A 16652-nucleotide genomic window follows, 5' to 3' on the forward strand; every position below is an offset into this window, starting at 1 on the left:
GAGGCAAAGGTCTTATTTAATTACAATGAAAGTAAAACCCTAACCAAAATCTAAAGGAATATTACATAACACATGGAAATGAAAGAGCAGAGATGATATGTTACGCAAGTTCTTCCTCAAAGTTAGGTATCATGGCTGGGCTTCAGGAAGATAGAGAGGCAGTTCATTGTTGGCCCTCACATTTTAAAGCACTCACACAAACGCCCTCTGCCTGCCCTGTGTAGTCTTCTGTCCAATGAACAACAATCCATAAATTATAAAGGGGCTGTCCTCCCTAATCACCAGGAGGCATGGTATTACCCCGACCATCCTCCAGGAAGTATGTTGCTCTCCTCCACTAGGGGGCAGTGGCACCCTGTGATCAAAATGCCTTGACCCAGGTCAACATTCCAGTTCACATCTGGTTCCTTTGATCTTATTTCAGGCCAGTACATTAGTCATTTTAATCTACGCATCACCAGGTTGGGTATGTGTGAATCCTCTCCCCAGTGAAGATCTGATATGCACCTTTCTGCTATACACACCCTACTGGGTAATCTTACTCTGATGGCATTCCAGGCTACCCCCAGTGTTAATCAGTCTAACCATTTCTCAACAGTCCAAAAACACACACACACGGACACTCCTCCAAATCATTGGATTCAGGTGTTCCAATCACCCCCATGTCCACAGGTGTATAAAATCAAGCACCTAGGAATGTAGTCTGCTTCTACAAACATTTGTAAAAGAATGGGTCGCTCTCAGGAGCTCAGTGAATTCATGCGTGGTACCGTGATAGGTTGCCACTTGTGCAATAAGTCTATTTGTGAAATTTCCTTGCTACTAAATATTCAACTGTTAGTTGTATTATAACAAAGTGGAAGCAACTGGGAACTACAGCAACTCAGCCACAAAGTGGTAGGCCACGTATAATGGCAGAGCGGGGATCAGCTCATGCTGAAGATACATTGTATGTCTCTCTGTCCTTTCAGAGAGTAAAAAACGTATGTGTAAAAAATAAATAACAATAATACAAAAAAATAGGTCTGTACCAGGGTTAGTGTTTGGGTCAAAGGTTAGGGTCAGTTTTTTTTTTTTTTTAATTTTTAAATTAGTATCAGTGTCAGTTAGTGGCAGGATGGGAAAAAAAAAGCAAATTGTGCACTATTGGTTCTGGGCTGTACTATGGGTACAAACAACTACTAACAAATACTCATTTGGTATTGCTGCGATCGTCAGGAGTAGGAGAAATTATTTTGGATTGTTCTTTGGTGGTAGGTTATGGTAGTAGCAAGAAATATAAAGCTAAATTAAAAAAAAATATGTTTCTTTGCTGTTTTTTGTTTTTTTTTTACTATTTTGGACTATTTTTCCATTTAGTAATAAAAAAAAATCAGGAGATATCCATTACCGTTTACCACCAAATGAAAGCCCAATTTGTCCTGGAAAAAAACCAAGGTATAATCCACTTGGATGTACAAAGTAGTTGTGATTATATGTATGGTTTTGCTAACACATGTCAAAGTTGCAAAATTGTGCTTATGCATTAAGATTTGTTTTACCCTTATGCGTGAAGGGGTTAAATAACAAAGTGGGGCTTAGTACAAGGCAAAGGAGAGGTTGGAATCTTGTCCTTGAGAGAGGGCAAGGTCCCATGTTCTTCTTTTACCTAGAATTCAAGCAAGACCCAGTATAAAAAATAACACAGGTACAGGGGCGGACTGACCATTTGGAAACTCGGGCACTGCCCGAGGGCCCGGGGTCAGTAGGGGGCCCCATTAGATGCCCCTGGTACCTTTTTTTCACAGGCTTTTTTAAGTTTGGGCAAGGACACAAGGGCCCCATGATCCCCTATTGCCCGGGGGCCACATGAATTGTCAGTCCGCCCCTGCACAGGTACTGACCGGCACCATGGGGTTCCTTCGCGCTCTTGGGCCTGTTCTGGTTCCTTTTAATGATGGAGTCTTTCTTTAACTCCATGTTGTTGAAGAACCTTAGTTCTATTATTGGTCCCTTAGTTTCTAGGTTGTATTTATAATTCTCCATGTAAAGTGTTTTTGCTAATATAAGCAACCTATAATGATAAAAATGGAATTGAATAATATTAATCATGAATATTTTTTTTCTTTTCACTACAGATATGGGATTTCAGCCTTTTACTAGTCAGTCTCAATCTGTTCAGTTTCATGACTTTCTTCTAAGAGCAAATAAATATAACAAGTTGCAGATGTTCGGAGAAGAACCTTGTACAGATAGAAAGCTCATCATTGTTGATGTAAGTTATCTGTCTGTTTATACCCCCTGCCCTGCCTGCTCTGTAGCTTTCTGATTTTATTTGTAACATTTTATCTGAGAGAAAAAAAAAAAAAATCACATGACCTTTCTTGGTTGTCTCATCTTGCTCTACACTGGCCTTTGGGAGGAGTCGGAAGGAGCACATCACTACAGCAATGCTCAATCAACAGTATTTGACAGCAGACATCATACCTACCTAAGCTAATACAAACCTAAAAAGTTAACAGTAGAAGACAATAAACCAGATGCTGTGTGGAACATGTGTTTGCAGTCCATGTTAAACTTCACAGTATACAGTACACTGTCAGCAGCAGACAATTTCCTTTAGTGTGCACAAGAAGGGGGCTTTCTCTCCAAGAAGAAACAAGCTGTGTGAGTTATGTTTTCAGTGCAGATCACACTGCTCAGTCACTATAGCAAAGCCAGGTGCAGGATTGCCCTCATCCAGATGAAGCTGGCTTTCTGAAAGTTGTATGCACCACATATGACACCACAGCAATTACTGACACCCTCTGTAGCCTTAGAGAGCATATCCAAGACTCTCAGTGGGTCTTGTGGGAGCATCGGTAACACCACACAGGAAGTGTGCCTGTCGTGATCCTCTACAGTGAAAATTCATAGGCACACAGTGGGGAGGAGATGAGAATAAATTAAAGAGCAGCACAGTTTCCCATCAAGCACCAGAGGCAGTGTGACAAAACAACAGGCTAGAGGTCTGCTTTAAAGAGTCCATTTAAGGCTAACATGGCAGCTAAATAAGTTGTATACACCGATCAGCCATACCTTTGACTGCCTACCTAATATTGAGTAGGTCCCCTTTTGCCGCCATAACAGTTCTGATCTGTCAAGGCATGGATGCTACTAGGCCTTTGAAGGTATGCTGTGATATCTGGCACCAAGTCTGCCAGTAACAGACCCTTTAAATATTGTAGGTTGCGGGGTTGGGTATCCATGAATAGGACTTTTTTCCAGCACATGGCACAGATGCTCAATTGGTTTGAGGTATGGAGAATTTGGAGGCCAAGTCAACACCTCAATTTTTTTTGTGCCGCTCAAACCATTCTTGAATTGTTCTGCAGGGTGGCAGGCTGCCTTTTCCTGCTAATAGAGGTCAATGCCACCAGGGGATACAGTTTCCCTGAAAGGGTTTACTTGGTCAACAACAATGTTTTTAGGTAGGTGGTTTGTGTCATGTAACATCCATATGAATGGCAAGACCCAAGGTTTCCCAGCAGAACATTGTGCAAAACATCACACTGCCTCCACTGGCCTGCTTTCTTCCTATACTGCATCCTGGTACCATCTCTTCCCCCAGGTAAGCATTGCACACACAACTGGCCATCCACATGATGTAAAAGAAAGCGTGATTAATCAGATCAGGCCACCTTCTATTCTTCAATTGCTCCGTGGTCCAGTTCTGATGCTCGCTTGCCCATTGTAGGTGATTTTGTCTGTGGACAAAGGTCTGCATGGGCAACCTGATTGGTCTTTGCTACGCTGCCCCAAACACAACTAAACTGTGATGTCCGTGTTTCCTGCCTTTAACATCAACTTCAGGGATAGTGTGTTTACTTGCTGCCTAATATATCCCATCAACTTTCAGATGCCATTGTAACAAGATAATCAATTATTTTTTTAGCATAAAGATTTTTATTAAGATTTTTTGTTCAAGAAGACAGTAGTACAACAAAACGGGTCACCTATCTGTAGTCTCAATTCAGGGACAACATCGGCATATAACATACATATAAACAGAAGATGCAGAAAATATAAGATAATCAATGTTATTCACTTAACCTGTAGGGTCGTAAAGTTATGACTGATTAGTGTAAACACATCTAAAGAGAAAATGAGAAACTGCGTGGCGTAGGGGAAGCACATCCCCAGAGTTGATTTTCATTAAACATGTGAGCTTTGTTTTATCGGGACTTCCCCAACTTAAGAAAAAATTAACCAAGAATTTGCAAAAATAAAGCAGTTTGTCAGGACTTTGTGACAGTACAATTGTCATAACCATATTACAGGATAGGGTGCAATTATGTGGGTGTGCCTGACCTAGACGTTGGATGAGTCAATCATCAGTGAACCTGAATTAAAAATAGAGGAAGGAATTTCTAGATTCTAAAGCAAATAGAGAAACCTTGCAGGCAGGATTTGTATTGGCTGACAGATTCTCTTTAAAGATATGCACTAGTTGCACTATAGTAATTTCAAAGTCTTTTTGTTAGCCCTAAATTTTTCCAAATTAAAAGATCCTCTATTGACTTTTTTTGTAATGCTTATATGAGTAATGACAGCTGTAACAAATACAGTAGACATGGAACACCAAACCAGGAAGCTGTTTCTCATTTCACATCTTCTAGGCCTTTTTTGTGTTGCCTTCCCCTCAAATGACCAACTTTAGTCTGTTGTCAGCAGAAATTAGTTGAGGTGCAAATCTAGACTTTCAGATTGTTGGGCATCTAACTTGAATTATGTCTGATTTGAGAAATGGTTTCATTCAAGATATTTTGATGTTTCTCTGTGTTTTTCTTTTGAAGGATATGCCTAATTTATTTTATAGAGACCCTTCAAGTTTACATGATATTCTCAGGTAAGCTGAAATTTTCCTTGGTTATGAATGCTACATTTTGTTTCCCTCTAGCGGTCACTTTTTTACTGTTATATGTTGTCCTGTAGGAAATTTGTGAGAACAGGACGTTGCCCTTTAGTGTTCATCATATCAGACAGTCTAAGCGGTGATAGCCATCAAAGACGGTTGTTCCCAAAGGAAATTCAGGATGAATTATGTGTCTGTAATGTCAGGTAAAAAAATTTAAGCATTTTTGTTTTCCTGTGTAATTTTCCCAATTGTGAATTTGGTACCTAGGTCAACATAGCTGAAATTAAGTATACAATAAAAATATGTGGGGTGCCATTCCTGGCTGAGTCTTGAAAGTGGTATTATTGAAGCCAAACTATCAGCATGACATTCAGACAGCTAGTATTTTTAAAATAAAAACTCATCAGGTCTTTTTTTGTATTAAGGTAAATATACATTATGTCGGTGATGTGTACATGGGGGGGCCTGAAACATTAGCAAGGTAACTGAAGTCTGAAGTGGTCGATTGAAATGAAAAAGATGTTGCAAGTCAAGTAGGCCTGGGGAAAATGAAATGGGGGGGGGGGGGTTAGAGAGAATATTGCCTAGAGAGAATTCCTCTCTTCTGCTAAAAAAAAAAAAGAGTAAAGTTTAAATTGGTGACATTCATCAATAAACATCCATTGCCTTATTTTGACTGTGGTGAAATTTGAGATGAATCGTTTATTGCCTAGTGCAGGTTTTGTTTTATGCGGGTGGCTTCTGTTCCGATCAGCAGGGCATCTGTAAGCTAAGCCCCTGCTGATTGGAGCAGCGAGGCAGATGAAAGATCTGTGCCTGATCGGTTTAAGCAGAGTGGCCATGGACAAACCGCCCTTTTGCTCTGTGGACAGCTGGGAATAAATAGACTCCGTTGTCCGTTTACACCCGGCTGCCTCTGATCAAGTCCACTCAAATGGTAGAGGATGCAGTCCTCCATTTTTTATTTTTTTAAGTGGGCCTGATCAGACCTGGAGGTAGGTGGGTGTAAATAGACACAAGTCAGTTTATACCCGCCTTTCCATGGTAATGCATGGATTTTCCAATCAGGCCTACTTGAAAAACTGACAGGCGGACCTGATCTGCTCGCCTGTGTGAAAGGGCCCTAATAGACTGCTACTAATTGCTCTATTTGGCCTATTTAATAGTAACTAATGCAAAGTGTTATTTTGGAGTTGCATATTTAACATATTACTATGTTACAGTTTCAATCCAGTTGCTCCCACCAGTATGATGAAAGTCCTAACCCGAATTGCTACGTCAGAGGCTGCTATGGTAAGTGTCTGCAAATGGTAAGATGTTAACTGATCTTTACAGGATTTGGGTACATTTTGATCCACACATAAACTCGATGTAATAATAATAGAGTTTTATGAAGCTGACGTAGTTCATTTTTAATGCTAGTAAAATTTGCAATTAACTGTTCAGTCTTAATTTGTGTCAGCATCAAGGTACTAGGTCATAGTAAAGGCTGTAATAATTATTGTGCTCAGCATTTGGTTCAAGCAGTAGGATTTGTTGGTGTACAGCTTTATTTAATAATGTAATAGTAAAATTTGGAATCCATCATTTTTTTTATCTACACCTGTACAAAGCTGTAGCCTGTCTCGGTTTATAGAAAATTTACCAGCAATGTATAACGTACTTCTATAGGTGTCCCAGCTTTTCTTATTTCACTGTATCTGTCTGTGATGAATTTATACATGGCTTGATTTGTAACCAATCTTTGTGCTCTGTGTCGTTGTTTGTGTTTTTTTTTTTTTTTTTTTTTTTCTTTTTTAGAGTGGGGGGAAATGCGTTATTCCAGACAAGCAAGCACTTGAGTTGCTGTGCTCTGGATGCACTGGAGATATCAGAAGTGCCATTAATAGTCTGCAGTTCTCAGCACTTAAAGGTACAGTGTGTGAACTTAAAGGACTTAATTCAAAGAATATGTTTTTTTTTTTTCTACTGTAGCTTCTAGTGTTAAATTTATTAGCCTGTAAATAAGTGTGTATTTCTAAACTTGGACTTATCCTGATAAGCAAAATGGCTACTGTCTTTACCCATATAACTAGGTTGGTTTGTTGTGCCTGTCCTTTCATTTTTGGCAATTGTGACATTTCTAAGGAGTGGTAACACTCAACCCTTTGTTACTTGATTTTCCTCATGTATGGCATTCTTGCTAGTTGTAGTTATTCCATAAAAAGTAAGTCTATTGTGGGCATGTGATGACAATGGCCCCAGCAGATTTATAGCTGTCAATCAAGATACTGTGTAGCAGTGGTTCTCAATCTCAGTCCTTAAGTCCCCCAACAGGTTAGGAGTTCAAGATTTCCTTCACCTTTCACAGGTGCTTTAAATTAATGATATTCAATAGAAAGGATGGGTTTTTCAGGGAGCATGAACACGAATGCCAAACATTAAAAAGATATATAATTTTATTTCATATTTTTAAAACAAAGAAAGAAATACAGAAACATAAAAACAATTTCAGTACTAAGTGTGGAACCAAAATTCGAACTTGATTATATAATTGTAGTTACTCCCTATATGTTTCACCCTCACGGGCTTCTTCAGGGGAGATTTTTTAAGAAATTTCAAAATGTATATCTGGAACTCAATGGCTCACCCTGGATGTGAAGGCTCGCAGAGCTAAAAGGAAATAACCTATCAAAGACTTGAAGTGGCCTACACGTCCAAAACAGTTGTAGAGGATATAATGAGCATGAAATATCCATGTAGGCATAATCGAATAAACATGAAAAACAAAACATTAAATTAATTTTACGGAGGATATGAGGTCAGAATTCATTACGTGGTTGAGGTTATCTTAAACAGTTTTACCTGTTGAATGCTGTAGAAGGATATATGGGTTTAACCTAACAAGGATCTAATTGACCCATACATCCAAATAGAGGAAACAATAGACCTGAAGCATCCATCTAGACATAATAGGATAGACCTAGAGGGATCCAAACTTAATTTAATTTCAAAAAGAATATAAGGAGGAGGTCAAACGTTGTTAAAAGATTAGAATTAACTTAAGCGGTTTTACCAGTTGAAAGTTGCAGAAGGATATATGGGTATATTCTGTCTAAAGATCTAATTGGCCTATAATGTCTGAAACAGTTGGAAAGTCTAATGGGAATTTAAATATCCATCTACTTGTAAAAAAATAAACATAAGGAAATCAAGAATTAATTTAATTTAAAAAAAAGGGTATAAGGAAGAGGTCATAAATTATTAAAGGATAATAATAACTTAAGCAATTTTACCTCTTTTATATTGCAATTCAAGTAGCAAGGACAGTGTGGGGGAAAAAAAGATTTTAATTGAAGGTCAATTTCCAATTCCGCCACTAGGTGACAGCATACTGTAGCAAAAGTGATACAAACATTTAACAAAGATGGAATTGCAACCATCTCACAGAGTTGTCCAAGCCATCCACGGAAGTTAACACCTCGACAGGAGCGTCTTCTGATGAGAAGGGTTGAAGAAAATTGCCATGCAAGTTCATTACAGTTAGCTAAAGAGTTAGAAAGCCAAACTGGGGTGATTGTTTTTGTTTTTTTCCCGTGACACGATACGGCATACACTGCAGAGGAATGGCATGCATGGGTGTTATCCACGAAGGAAGCCTCTCCTAAAGTCCATGCACAAAAAAGCCAGCCTAGAATTTGTCAAGGCCCATGCTGAAAAAGAAGACTACTGGGACTCTGTACTCTGGAGTGATGAGACCAAGATAAATGTTTTTGGAACTGATGGCTTCAAAACTGTATGGCGTCGCAGAGGTGAGGAATACAAAGAAAAATGCATGGTGCCTACAGTGAAATGTGGTGGGGTGTGTGAGTGCAGCTGGTTTTGGGGAGTTGCATTTTATTCATGGTATCATGAATTTACAGATGTACTGCTCTATTTTGAAAGAGAAGATGCTACCATCACTCCATGCCCTTGGTCCTCATGCACTTTCCCAACATGACAATGATCCAAAAACACATCTAAGTCCACCGTTGCATTTCTGAAGAAGAACAGGGTGAAAGTGATTCAGTGGCCAAGTATGTCTCCTGATCTGAACCCAATCGAACACCTATGGGGAATTCTGAAGTTGAGCATCATTCTACATCCCACATCTAGGGTCTAAAAGAGGTCGTTCTTGAAGAATGGAAAAAGATAGATATTGCAATATGTCGCCAACATTTTCATTCCATACCTAGAAACTTGGTGCTGTCCTTACAAATCATGGAGGTCATACAAAATACTAGATGTAGCAGTTTTTGTTGTGGGGTGTATTTTTACTTCAACTCATTTGAGTAAAACTGAAGATTTTTTTAATCTAAGTTATATTATTAACCTTACTTTCATGTAATGAGCTAAACAAATGTTCTATAACACTCAGTTTTGGCAAAAATGTGGAAACTGTTCTTGTGTTCATTGTGATATTGATTCAAACATTACTTTTCCAAAGGGGTGTACTAACTTATGCTGAGGGGGGTGTGTGTGTCAACATTTCCCAAAGGAAGCAGTAATGGACCTGTAACTACCATTGCTTTGTTTTAGACTCGTCCTTATCAAATGACTTTTGGTCTAAAAAGAAAAGTCGATCGACAAAGACAGATAAAACAATATCCAAGGGGAAGAGTAAAAGGAAATCAGAGAAAAGTATGGAAAACACAGATGACATCCAAGCCATTGGAGGAAAAGATGCTTCACTTTTCTTGTTTAGGGCATTGGGAAAAATTCTTTACTGCAAAAGTAAGATCCGTTCATCTATTAAATATTCTGCAGTATTTTTAAGTTTTGTGTTCCATCCATGTACATATATATCTGAGTAGACATACAAATTAGTCTTGGCTGCATTGAGTTTTCAGTATGTATAGTGCTTTCTTTTACATTAGGTATTGCTATTCATAAATATTCAGGAGACTTTTGCTTTCAACTTTTTTCTTCCCCTTTTATCATGGAATTCTTCCCCAAATTGAAAGCCAAAGCTATGCAGTGCAATCAGAGTTTCTGATTTCTTTCTAGAGAATTTACTATGAGTCTGCTTAATACTTTTGTCACCCTCTGTCCTAGTAGGTTAACATTAGGAATAAATAGAGGAAGCACTTCAAGGGGAGAAATTTGGAAGTCTAGCTCAGAGCAGAGCTTTACTGTCGCAATAGGACCATAAATAGGGGAAATAGACAATAGCATAGATCCGTCCTGGATCAAACCTTATTGTCCTTTATCCAAATTAAGAGGAAAAGTGTTTTTGGGTAGAGTAACCCTTTTAGTTACTTTAGTGATGTTAATTAAATGGCTTAGATGGAAGCTGTCATTCTTGGACTCTTGAGATGAATATTAGCTCCAGAACAATGATATCACTTGGAGTGCTGGCTCACATATATGCGGATTGTATGCAGTTTGAACCGCGTCCAATCCACATGACATGTGAAAAAAAACATTGCTTCATATGGTGCCTGTTCACATATGTCTGGTGCACTGGTGGTGCAGACTCCGTACGGAATGAGTGCGTTTCGAAAGAGTCCTGTCCGAATTCTGAGCAGTGCGGTCCGGTTCAGGTGCAGATTACAGGCTATTGACTTTTATGGCAACCGTTTCTAAACCACATATGTGTGAACAGAATAATCCTTAGAGCTAATGCTGTCCTGATCCTGATGTAAACCTGACATGAACCGATAAACAACTATTGTATCAATTAGCTGAGATACCTGAGCTTCCATCCACACCGTACATGTGTGTATCAGCTTGGAGTGAAGCTAAATATACACCAGAACTAGAATGCAGACTTAAAATGGAACTGAATTAAGCTTTGAATTGCTTGGTACATTTCACAACATTGTCATTTTGTTTTTTAATGGTGATTGGTGGAAGTATCTTGAACTTTTAATGTATATCCTATTTTTAAATTTTATATTTTAACAAAGTTTACATTTTTGATAAAACACCGCTATGGTCCCAGCATAGGAATTTCTTTTAATGGTTAACCCTTCTTGGAAGTTTCCATGCTTTTGTTGTCTTAGTCTAGTATTCCGTCTATGGGGCCCCACTTTATTCATTTTGGTGAGTTGGTAATAATTATTTTCCTGGTCTGTAACAGGAAACATATATCAATTGTGTTTATAAGTTTTGTTTATTGGCAAAAGAGACGTGCAAAGTATATTTTGCAAAAAAAAAAAAACCCCAAAAAACCTTTCCCCATGTTCCTAGGAGTTTTTGTTCATAGAATGCATGCATGCATGCATGCAAAGGGCTTGTAATATTAATTTCCATCCACTGAAAGGAGTCTGGAAGAAGCTGCAGCGGAGATGGTATCAGATGTAGTGAAGACTGGAACTTGGACCTGTCACTGCAGGGGTAGAGAACACAGTGGTGAGTGTGCCTAAAGTTGGGTACACACTGTTAGGTGTTTTGTTTTTTTTTTGTTTTTTTTTCTTCATTCAACCATGCAAGTGAGGATGCAGGAATCCTCCCTGCTGTGCTATAGTATTCTGACAGCAGGGGCTCCTCCACTGTCAGAATACATATACTGATCAGCAGCTGCAGCCATTGGCTGCCCACCACTGATTGAAGAAGGTTTTCCAGCAGGACTGTTTGACAAAAGCGATCTAACCGGAGCACACACAGATGGAAATTAGACTGGTTCCTTCTGAACTGGCTAAATATAGATCTGTGTGTACTCTGCTTTAAAGTGTACTACTCACATCAATTTAACGGTTTCCCAAGGTAGTTACATTCAAGGCATGCCATGAATGGTAACTGTCACAGTTGCTTTCGCTCCCAACAGAACTATCAAGCTATCAAATGGCTGATGTCATAACTGATCGTTTATGCAGCACCACAGTAACTGCAGATCAAACAAAGGGTAAAATGTTAGCCTCCTTGGCTGTAAAGGATAGGAGGGTTAAGTTTTAATGTGTAAGTATGCTGTGTATACTTGCACATTTATGACAAAAGCTCATCCACACACATATTGGAATTTGAGTTTTGCTTTCACAGCATGGTAACTTCTATCAGAAGCTTCTAGGACTGTAATTACTCTTTGTGACTGTGTATAAAGCATTGTTAATGATATTTGGTTAGAGTTACAGGTAACCTGTACTGACAAATATATGGAGGCTGTCATTGCTAACCTCATTCTGCAAGTGCTAGTTGCTTTGCAGTAACTGCCTTCCTTTCTGGCTCTGACCCAGAAGAGGCATGCAGCAAGAACAGTCATAACTCCTGCATTCATACTTGTTCTGGCTCCGTGAGTCAGACACTTTTGAAGTTATTGATTGGAGCTGACATTTTAGAAGGCAGGAGTTGCAGCTTCCATATTTCCTCATTGCAATTTTCTTTTTTTCCCCTCTGTTGCATGTGTGCATATATATGTATATATCTTTGTGTGTGTGTTACTCTCACACTCATAACTGCTTATTTCTTAGGAGAGGTACCAACCCCTGGCTCCAACTTACAGAAATTACCAGCACACTTGTCTCAACATGATAGAGATCTATTGCTTGTTCTTCCTGAGGTGAGCCTAATCAGCTTTATAGAGTAAAGATACATGTATTATCCCAACCACAGCACTACGTGCCTGGAGTTTGCATGTTATTGTGCCTGCTTGGGTTTTCTATGGATACTGTAGTTTCACCCCACACTCCATAGACATGCTGGTAGGCTAATTGGCCCTAGTATGTAGAGTTGCAAGCAAAAGTATGTGAACCCCTTGGGATTACGTGGAGTTTTGCATGAATTTGGCATAAAATGTGCTCTGAACGTCATCTAAATCACAACAATAGAAGAACACGGTCTGCTGAACATAATACTACACAAACATTGGATGTTGCCATGGTTTAATTGCACATAACATGTAAACATTCACAGTGCAGTTAGGAAAAAGTATTGAGGTCAGGACTCTGACAGGGCCACTCCAGAAGCGTATTCTGTGCTGTTGCAGCCATTGTTTTGTTGAATTACTTGTATGCTTTGGGTCATTGTCCTGTTGCATCACCCATCCTCTGCGGAGCTTCAGTTTGTGGTGGTTTATGTAAGGATATATTTTACTTATAAAGGGCGTGTCCCTTTCCCTTAGGTGAAATATTACAGTGCCTCCAGCCGTTAAAATACGGCAAATATTTAGTAAACCAATAATTTGGACACCTTGATAATTTGATCACCACTTATTATTAAACCTTGAATTCTTTTAGCCAATATGATTTCGTACCATACACACAAAATTTGCCTTATAATAGATAAATATAAAAATTTATTTATGTACAAAAATTATATATATATTAACACAAAACGCAAAAGACTGGTGATAAATGAACATTGGTACACACAATCAAAAATATATCCTACCAATGTAAGACACAATAATAAGGTTTCTAACTAATTACATCAATATCACAATTTTTAAATGATCTGATTATTTATTAAATTTATTAATAATTAATAATTTCGAGTATCTCAAAGGTTATATTCTCACAAGCCGTGGCCATAGGATTGCAAGAAGTTAGCCCTTGATATTTTATACTCTTGATTATTAATATTCAATAAATTATGAAATATGGAAAAAAATTATAATATGGCAACAAACAATTTTTAACAGTAAAACAGGATCTCTCTACATATATCTAACTACCCAATATTGTTGTGATACACTAAGGTAATTTTATGATTCCACACAACAGAGAAAATAGGTAATACAAAATCAAATAAACAATCTCACCACACCCGGCATTCAGACTAGGCAACTCTCCCGTGGATTTAGCTGGCAGTGGAACGCCTTTAGAAATGATATTATAGGGCAAGTGATAGCTATTCAGTATGGGAAAATGTAGGAAGTTATAAGGATAGAGGTTTAGAAATTTAGTTAAAGTTTTAGGAAGTTTGAAAGTATGGAAGAGTAGTTATTCAGAATCAGGTCTTCCTTCAGTCAGGTTTTCTTTTGCTGAGGTCTTTTCTTTTGATGAGTTTTTTCTTGATGAGGTTTTTTTTTCTTTTAAAGGTACAAGGGCTTTTATACCAACTAATCCATTGTTCTAAGATACCTTCCCACCAGGCTTCCTGATTGGCTAGTTGAGAAATGTGTGTACATAAGCTATTTCTCACCTGCCTGCCAGGTGGCAGTCATGTATCATAGAACAATTTGAGTATTTGAGATGACTCATACCTCGGGTGGAATCTTAAGGTAATTTCAGGGAGCAAATATACGTCTTTTTCCAGATATAAGTGATCATACTTATAATATTCTAAATAGGGACCATGGAATATAGGTGTATATTCAGTTATTCCTTCTTGAAATACCATCCTGTTTGTTTCCTGATAAGACATGTAACTAATGCTAGTTTATAATACATCTTACTTTCCATCATCTCAATACTCAAGTTAGTGATATATAGTTCCCATTGCTGAATATTTAGTGGTGTGTAAAACCTATCCTTTATAACATCTCATTTATAATATGTTTTTGTAGTATATCTTTGTAATTATATACAGTCAATTTTTAGACTTAAATGTCCTGAATTTCACTTCTTTGTTTTAGAACCAACATTTTCTATGTGTAGGGAAAAACTCTCTGTTTGCCTGGCTCTTGTATTGGAATCACGGTAAACAACTGTTAATGCTTTCACCCTTGGTGGACAATAGTATATTGTGATAGTTTCAGAGGTCTGTTGGTTTATCACACTCTACAAGGTTTGGGTAAGCTCTCAGACAATCAGTTTGGTTCCTCTATTGTCATGTCCAGACCTTGTATATGTTTACCTGCTTATTGAAGTCTGAATAATGGTGTTTGACCACCTGTAGAACTTCAAAATAGTATTGTCTCTAGGAGGGAAAAAAAAAAATCCCTTCACCCACCGTCTACATCTCTCCAGCCAGATGGTCATTCGATTTTCCAACCAAGACAAATTAACCCTTAACATCCGGCTATGCTGACTTGATGTTATATAGGATTATGTCTTGATAAAATCATGTTTTTGAGACATAATTTCAAAAGCCCACAACAAATCCCCCTTTGTTTGGGGTACAGGCACGTGTATAGGGGTGTCTGTGTCGCAAAACTTGAGTGGGGCTTTTGGCTAGAGTGATTGTTCGTCTTCTCCGGTGAAGTGAATGAAATACAAAAAAAAAAAAAAAAAATTTTTTTTTTTTAATAATAAAATGGCAGCGGTGATGCTGGTTGGTCCTCAACTTGACTCGGCGTCTTTAGATGGACACTTCTGATGACGATCCTGGTCTTGTGATGAGGCCGGCCTGGCCTGGCACATCCACCTTGGGGTCCATGGGTCCTCCGCACGACAGGTCTCTTAGACGGTCTCCTAGGCGGGTCTTTTCCTCTGGACTGGCCCTTGGTGGCCTGGGACGTCAGGTTATCGTCTCCGGATCGATCTCTGGCATCTGGTCTTTCCCACAGGACATTATAGCTTCCTTCTAGGGTCTGGTCATTGACACCTCCGATCGCCGGTCTGGTCATTGTCTGGGCCTTCCTTTCTAAATTATTAAAATGAAGAGTTTAAGTATTGAATATATACAAACTTATATTACTGGATCCTGTAAGGAAAAAGATGAATTATATGTTCAAAGGAAATTTAATAATGATCTCAATATCTCCAGATAGGAACTGGTGGGTAGTCTTCCAACAACTGCAATTGAGACTTTGGATGGCAAGCACGTAATTGATTGATGTGCACCCATCTATCACTGATTTCACCATACCGGGTAACCTGCAATTTATATGCGACCGGAGAGATTTTATCAATGATAGAGAACGGACCTTTCCAAGATGGAAGGAATTTCCGTTCCTTGATCTGGTCTCTTGCAAACTTGTATAGATAGACTTTGTCACCAATCTCATATTCCTTCTTGGAGGTTTTGAGATCATAGTATGTCTTAGCACTAGTTGCAGCTCTTTCCAAATTTCGCTGGGCAAAGGCAAAAGCATATTGCAGATGTTTACGTAAATCCTCTATGTACTGGTGTGTGGTGGTGGCATTGATCAAATTTTGATCTGTAGTGCGATACAATAAGTGCTGGGGCAGTACCATCCGTCTACCTGTCATCAGTTCAAAAGATGACATTTTTGTAACTGTATTCGGAGTAGCCCTCAACGCCATCAGGACCAGCGGGAGTTTGACATCCCAATCTTTGCCTGTTTCCTTAACAAATTTCTTAAGGACATTAACGATGGTCTGATTGTATCGTTCTACACCACCACTAGAGGCTGGCCGATAGGCGATATGCAATTTCCTTTTAACCCCCAAAATTTTCCACAATTTGGCCATCACTTCGCTAGTGAAGTGCGATCCTCTATCAGACTCTATCCTCTGTGGTAGACCAAAACGTGAAAATACATGATTTATTAGCAATGCAGCACATGTCTCGGAGCTATTATTTGGTGCTGGTATACATTCGACATACTTGGTGAATAAACATGTAACTGTTAACATATACCGATTTCCTCGTGAAGATTTTGTTACGGGCCCAATAAAATCCATCTGAAGGTCTGACCAAGGCATACATATCCCCCTCTTCTTGAGAGGTGCTCTATGAGTTGGCTTGGTAGGTTGAAATTGGGGACATATTAGGCAACCTTGGCAGTACTCCTTCACATCACGTAACATATGAGGCCAGTAGGCATAATCCCGCAGGATCTCATACGTGATCTTCTCTCCACGATGACCGGAAGTGGGAGCATCATGGGCATGCTGTAGCATCAAACCTCTAAATTTAAGTGGGACGACCCATTGTTGTACGCCACCCTTTGAGGTTCGTATCAACAATCCCT

The 16652-nt window shown here is 38.8% G+C and overlaps 1 protein-coding gene across 1 annotated transcript in view; it reads left to right on the plus strand.

Annotated features, from left to right (window-relative positions):
• RAD17 (RAD17 checkpoint clamp loader component) overlaps positions 1–16652 on the plus strand; it is a 47386-nt gene that overhangs the window by 13360 nt on the left and 17374 nt on the right. Inside the window, exons 6-12 of the mRNA XM_089693209.1 lie at positions 2118–2254; positions 4815–4867; positions 4954–5079; positions 6100–6169; positions 6677–6788; positions 9434–9628; positions 12304–12392. Coding sequence (XP_089549335.1) covers positions 2118–2254; positions 4815–4867; positions 4954–5079; positions 6100–6169; positions 6677–6788; positions 9434–9628; positions 12304–12392 — 782 coding nt within the window. The remainder of the gene's footprint in view (positions 1–2117; positions 2255–4814; positions 4868–4953; positions 5080–6099; positions 6170–6676; positions 6789–9433; positions 9629–12303; positions 12393–16652) is intronic.

Source organism: Staurois parvus, unplaced genomic scaffold (genome assembly GCF_062004578.1).
Source record: "Staurois parvus isolate SC_StPar_1 unplaced genomic scaffold, SC_StPar_1.0 ptg000618l, whole genome shotgun sequence".
Classification (NCBI taxonomy): domain Eukaryota; kingdom Metazoa; phylum Chordata; class Amphibia; order Anura; family Ranidae; genus Staurois; species Staurois parvus.